Source organism: Arachis hypogaea, chromosome 19, assembly GCF_003086295.3.
Source record: "Arachis hypogaea cultivar Tifrunner chromosome 19, arahy.Tifrunner.gnm2.J5K5, whole genome shotgun sequence".
NCBI classification, from domain to species: domain Eukaryota; kingdom Viridiplantae; phylum Streptophyta; class Magnoliopsida; order Fabales; family Fabaceae; genus Arachis; species Arachis hypogaea.
The window spans coordinates 28327101-28332950 of NC_092054.1; the positions used below are offsets into that span (position 1 = coordinate 28327101).

Here is a 5850-nt window from a genome sequence, read left to right on the forward strand (position 1 = left end):
TCGTTCACTTAACATTTTTTATTTTATATATTTGCAATCATGGAATAAAAAACCAACACACATGTTACGTATTACTGTATTAGTATTTTAAGTAAATTAAATGCGCTTGTTTATTCGAAACTTATTTTTGTTAATTGGTTTCTTTTAACCCTTGATGCTTGCTAAATACTAAAGTAGTTTTTATTTATTTTTTGGGACATTTTGTTCAATTCCAGATGATAATCTTGAAGATAACCAAGGTTAGAATTTAATTTTGATATTTAATTGGAGAAAATTTTCATATATTATTATCTTAAGGATCGAGTTGTTTAAATAAGTCACCAATACATAATTGAATTATAAAATAATTTTTCATACCAATAATTTTGTATACCCATAAAAATTTCTTTATACTAATAGTGAATTAAATTTATATCCATATAAATAACATTATCTTGCATACAATTTTGTTTTTGCACATCACTATAATTCTTAATTTATTTTCAATCTAATTTTTATAATAACTAGTTTGATTCCGGAACAAACAAGAGACATGCTAATGACGTACGGGTCTTGTTCAAAATTTGATTCTTTTCAAAATTTTGATGGAGACTTACGATTCAAAGTTCAAACATAAAATAATGTGTAGGAGCAATTTCTGACCACTATAATTATGTTAATTAATTTGCAAACTAATTGGTTCCTAGCACCTAACAATGACGAACTAAGTGGAATTATAAATAGCAAATCAGTTCAGCAAAACCGACCATGAAGTGTTATAACAAATAAAATGAAACAAATTGCTGCCTAAGATCATTTCTTACCGAGCAATATCCGAGAGAAGTTTCTGTACTTGTCTACCACAACAATACTAATTAAAATTAGAAAATTTAATGATGTGTAGTACTATATTACTATAATAAACCACAAAAGTATCAAGTTGTTTTTTTATATATATCTATAAGCAACTAAAACAGGAAAGCAAAATAAATCTAAAAAAAAAAAAACTTCAAGAGCTAAGCAGCAGCATCATAGAGCAATTTCTGTAGCAAGCTATCATCCGGTGCAACTCATTCGCAAGAGCTCCTCGAGTTATTCACGCTTCTATTGGCTATAAGGTCCGCTACTGAATTAGCATATCTTTGAATTCAAAAAATGTTTGGTAACAAAAAAAAAATAGCTAAAATCATGACAAGTTCTGGTTATTTATTTTTGTCTTTCTAGCATTACCGCTTTGAATCAAATCAACACGAACAACCAAATTTCTTTGCTTCAATTCAAAAATTTTGGCAAAATGTTCATCTTTGCATGATTTCTTTGTTGTCTCTAATTGCTTGCAATAACATAGTCTTATAAGAATTCGTTTCACAATGCACTTTCCTATACCCCCAACACCTAAACTATTACCAAACCTTACTTAATCGCAAAGAGCTTTGTCCTTAACACACTAATTCCAGTTACATTCTCTCATTGGTCACACCGAGTAATTTTGTTGAATGAATTCAACCTTTGACACTATCAAATTAATTCATTTTTTTTCTTTGTTAAAATGATCGACAATTAATTTTTTTATAGTTAAAAATGGTAGTTTATTAAACCACAAGACTATCAAGTTTTACTGTTTGACATGAGGGCCCAGGAATTTTTTGGACCGTTAAATATATAGTAAGGGTTGTTTATTTCTTCTTTTTTTCTGGCTGCTGACCTGGTCCCCAATCCTCTCCTAATAAAGCATGTCACCTTGCCACAGCTCACAACAGCTATAAGATCAACTTTTTTTCAATTATATACTTTATATATATATTTTTCTTTTATGTATATTTTGTTTTTTAATGTGAAAACTTTAGTGGCACATTAATCCTAATCTCCCTAAATCATTGAGACCACCACCACCACCCTCATGTGATATACAGTCTGTCCAAAAAAAAAAAAAAGTACACACATTTATTTTGTTATATGGAAAACTAATTGTTGTTCTTCTCCTAAAAGTTGAACTAGCTTTTCCTTCTTTTTCTTCGGGTTGTTGCCAACCAAATTATTCCTATCACTTAATTGTTTTTCGCTTTTTTTTGTTACTCCCACTACTACTAGTTCAGAAGAAGAAGGAGGTCTCAATAACTTTGAAGCTTCACTTTGTCACCTTGGATCATCATCATCATCATCATGGCTACCGAGGCTGCTGCTTCTGATCACACTTCTGTTATAGCTGATGAGGTTTGTTTCCTTTTTACATGTTTTGAGTTTTACATGATCTTCAACTCCTCTTCATGTTATAGTATCTGCTCAAGTTTTATGCATAATTCACTCTGATCAAGTTTTTCATTATGCTTATAGTTTTTCTTTCTTTCTTTCTTCTCTCTCTTTTTTTTTTTTATTTTTTTTATTTTTTATAGTATGTTTAATTTCTTTTGGAAAGTCATGTTTATATGTCTTCATTGAAGTGGATAACTACGGAAAAATTGATGATGTTTTTTTTTTATCACTTTTTCTTCTCTGGATAAGACTTAGTTAGGCATATATATCATGTATTATTATAAAATTGAAAAAAGAAAACTACCATGATGATCAATATCTGTTCTAATCCAAGAAACATAACCGATAGAGTGTTATTCAAGGTAAGAATAAGATAGATTCTGTTATAAAGAGCTGGAAAGTACATGGTTTTACATATGTTTATAAATATTAACCCCTATAAATAATTAAGCTATGATCTATATTACTATGGATTTGGCGCATAATCAAGAGAAGCAAAACTGAATTGTAAAAAGAAGAGCACAATTTTATCAATGATTTCTTTCTCTCTTTCCCCAAGTTATTTTACGTGTTAGACAAGTTAGAAATATGCAATATGCAAAGAAAAAGTATTGATAAACCGTACACCCACTAAAGTTATGCAAAGATTCACTAAGAAAATATTTTCTCCTATGTTAGAACTTAGAACTCAGAACTATATTGGTAATTCAAATAATTACAAGCCTTCAAATCATGCAGAGCACTCTTGTTTAATGATAAAATTTCTTTTGCCATCTTGTATAGCAAATTGTGAAGAAGGAAAAGAACGAAGCCATTGCAGAAATGATAGCTAGTTTAGTGAACGAAGACGGCGATGACAAAACTGGCAAGACTGATGATGCACAAGGTGAAGAAGCAAGCCCTCCATCCAAGACAGAAGTTGAAGCTGAAGCAATTGACAAGAGTATCGACCTTGAGGAAGAGAAGCCTAATGATTCTCCAGCTGATGCGAAACGCCACGAGGTTCCATCAGGCGAAGAAGACGAGAAGAAGGATGATTCTGCTTTGCAAGATGTGAATTCGACGAATAAGGAACTGATTCCTGAGTCAGTGACTATAATTCCCGAATTGGAAGAGACACCTCCAACGGAACCTGTTGTGAAGATAGAAAAAGAACAAGAGAAGCAACCAGAGAAAATTGATGTTCAGGAAGATTCAGCTAATGAGGTCAAAGAATCTGAGATTTCGGCTACACAAGTTCAAGAAACACCGAAGAAACTAGAAGAGGAATCACTTCCAGAGGCATCAACTGAAACAATTGAAAAATCAGAGGTAGCGAAGGAATCTAAGGTTTTGGAACAAAGTGTTGAGAAGGAAGAGAAACCGGAGGCCGAGCTGGTGGCTACACAATTGGATAAGACAGAGGCAGAGGAGGAAACTACTCAAGAAGAACCAGCTGAGCCAGAACAAGAACAAGAGGTAGTGAAAGAGAAACAGATTCTGGAGCCTAGTACCGAGAAGGAAGAGAAATCGGAGGCTGAGCTGGTGGCTACACAATTGGATAAGCCAGAGCCAGAGGAGGAAACTACTCGAGAAGAACCAGCTGAGCCAGCACAAGAACAAGAGGTAGTGAAAGAGAAACAGATTCTGGAGCCTAGTGCCGAGAAGGAAGAGAAGCTGGAGCCTGTTACAACCAAAGAAGAATCACAAGATGCTGAGAATCCAAGCACGGTTGAAGAAGAGGAGCAACCAAGAGAAGTCTCAGAAGAAGAGGTGTTAAAGGATAAGAATAGCGACGAAGCAGAGTCTGCAGAAACAGAGAAAACAGAACCTCTAGTCACTGAAGTTGAGGAAGCTCCAAAGGAACCAGAAAAGCAAAGTTCTGAGATAGAGGAAGAAGAGCAGGCAAATGCGGCTGCAGTTCCAGAACATTCAGCTGAAACCGTTGAAGAGACAAACAATTCTGAGAAAGAAGAGAAGCAGGTAAACGCTGATGCAGTTCCAGAACCTGAGGTAGAGACATTGGAAGAGACTAACAATGCCGAAGAAGGTTCTGCGGAAACAGAGAAAGCAGAGCGTCTGCCTACAGGTAAAGTTGATGAAAACCCAATCAAACCGGAGAAACAAGAAGAAAAATCTCAGACGGTTATCGCTGAAACTGTAGATGAGGTTCACTCTCCTGAAAAGACTGCGACGGTTATACCTGAAGAGAGTTTGAAATTAGAAACAGCAGCAGTGCCTGAGAAAGCAGATGAAGTGGAGGAAAAACCAAGAGAACTATCCCAAGTTGAAGAAACTGAAACCAAGCAAGAAGTTTTGGCTGAGAATACCAAGAAAGAGGACAAAACTAGCGTCACCGCCACATCAAACGCAGGAGAGACTTATCATGAAGAAGAGGTTGCTGAGAAGGTTGTTGAAGAGGATTGTAGCAAGAAAGAAACCAGCGTTGCGGATGAGGCGCAAAATGAAGTGGCTCAAGATGTGAAACTTGTTGAACAAGTTTCAAGTGACATTATAGACGAAGAAAAAGAGAATCATGCTCCTGTAACTGCAAGCATTGCGGAAAAGGTTGAAGATGTTGCCGCAAAGGAACAAGAACCAGAAGAAGCACTAATTGCTGTTCCAAGAGAGGCAGAGATTGAAATCAACAAGCCAGAAGAACCAACCGACGCGAAAGCGAGTACTACACCTGAAACTGAATGTATTGAAGACAAGAAAGAAGTGAAGGCGGAGAGTAAGGTGGATGAAATCTCTGCTGCCGTAAAGGAGCCTGTTAGAGAGACACTGGCGTCGAAATTCGAGCAACAGGAAGAGGAATCTGCGAAAAAGGAGGAAGAGATTGAGAGCAAGGAAACAACATCCAGAGAAGTTCCAAAAGAGGCTCCAGCTAAACCAGTACAGAAGCAATCAAATAATATCATATCAAAGGTGAAACAGTCACTGGTGAAAGCAAAGAAAGCCATCACTGGAAAATCTCCATCCTCCAAGAACCTCAATTCTGATGCCAAAGGAGATATCAAAGTAAAATAATGAAAATGAGCTTCATAAGTTTGCAGGGTTCTTTTTTTGCACGTTCGGGTTTTTTAATTGTTGTGGTGCATATAGTGTTATAGCATATATTTATTGGTTTGTTGTATACATCTGTTTTTAATATTTGTTTGAATGGAAAGGGGTGCGCGTGCAGAGTGCAATTTTATGAAAAACAATATTTTCTATAGGTAAAGCTGTAGACAGTATTGTAAAATCTGAATTTTATTTTCTTTTGTTTTATTCCTATGGGTTTTGTGACTTTATGCTATCTGATTATAAACAAAGCGTGCAATTTTAGCTTTTTCTTATCGATCTTAGTATATATCTAAGTATCTTTGGTAACTAAATTTGTTTAAGTTGGCTCAATTTCAACAGAAACAAGTTTTATTAGTGGGAGTATGTTAAACACGCTCCAACTCTTCGGTAACATACCTATTCTATACTCTTTAATATGAATATTTTTTTTTTGAGTGGTTTATTTCATCATCTTTTTTTTATTATTGTACCTCTTTCCAAGTTTCTCTTCTGATTTCTTCTGAGTTAATTATTTGAGCTGTGTACACTTTTCAACTTGTCATTTTCACTTTCTTCATTTAACTCCCAAATTAG

At 34.9% G+C, this 5850-nt stretch overlaps 1 protein-coding gene across 1 annotated transcript; it reads left to right on the forward strand.

The window, feature by feature from the left end:
• Positions 1-1667: 1667 nt before the first annotated feature.
• Positions 1668-5481, forward strand: LOC112777156 (uncharacterized). The gene is made up of 2 exons (XM_025821452.3): positions 1668-2193; positions 3016-5481. The coding sequence occupies exons 1-2, from the start codon at positions 2143-2145 to the stop codon at positions 5239-5241; spliced, it is 2277 nt and encodes a 758-aa protein (XP_025677237.1). The 5' UTR covers positions 1668-2142; the 3' UTR covers positions 5242-5481.
• The last annotated feature ends 369 nt before the right edge of the window (positions 5482-5850 follow it).

Excerpts from the sequence above, each read along its gene's own strand:
- LOC112777156 (XM_025821452.3), top strand. The coding sequence starts at position 2,143 with ATGGCTACCGAGGCTGCTGCTTCTGATCACACTTCTGTTATAGCTGAT. Across the intron at positions 2,194-3,015 it reads CTTCTGTTATAGCTGATGAG|CAAATTGTGAAGAAGGAAAA; the intron begins GTTTGTTTCCTT and ends CATCTTGTATAG.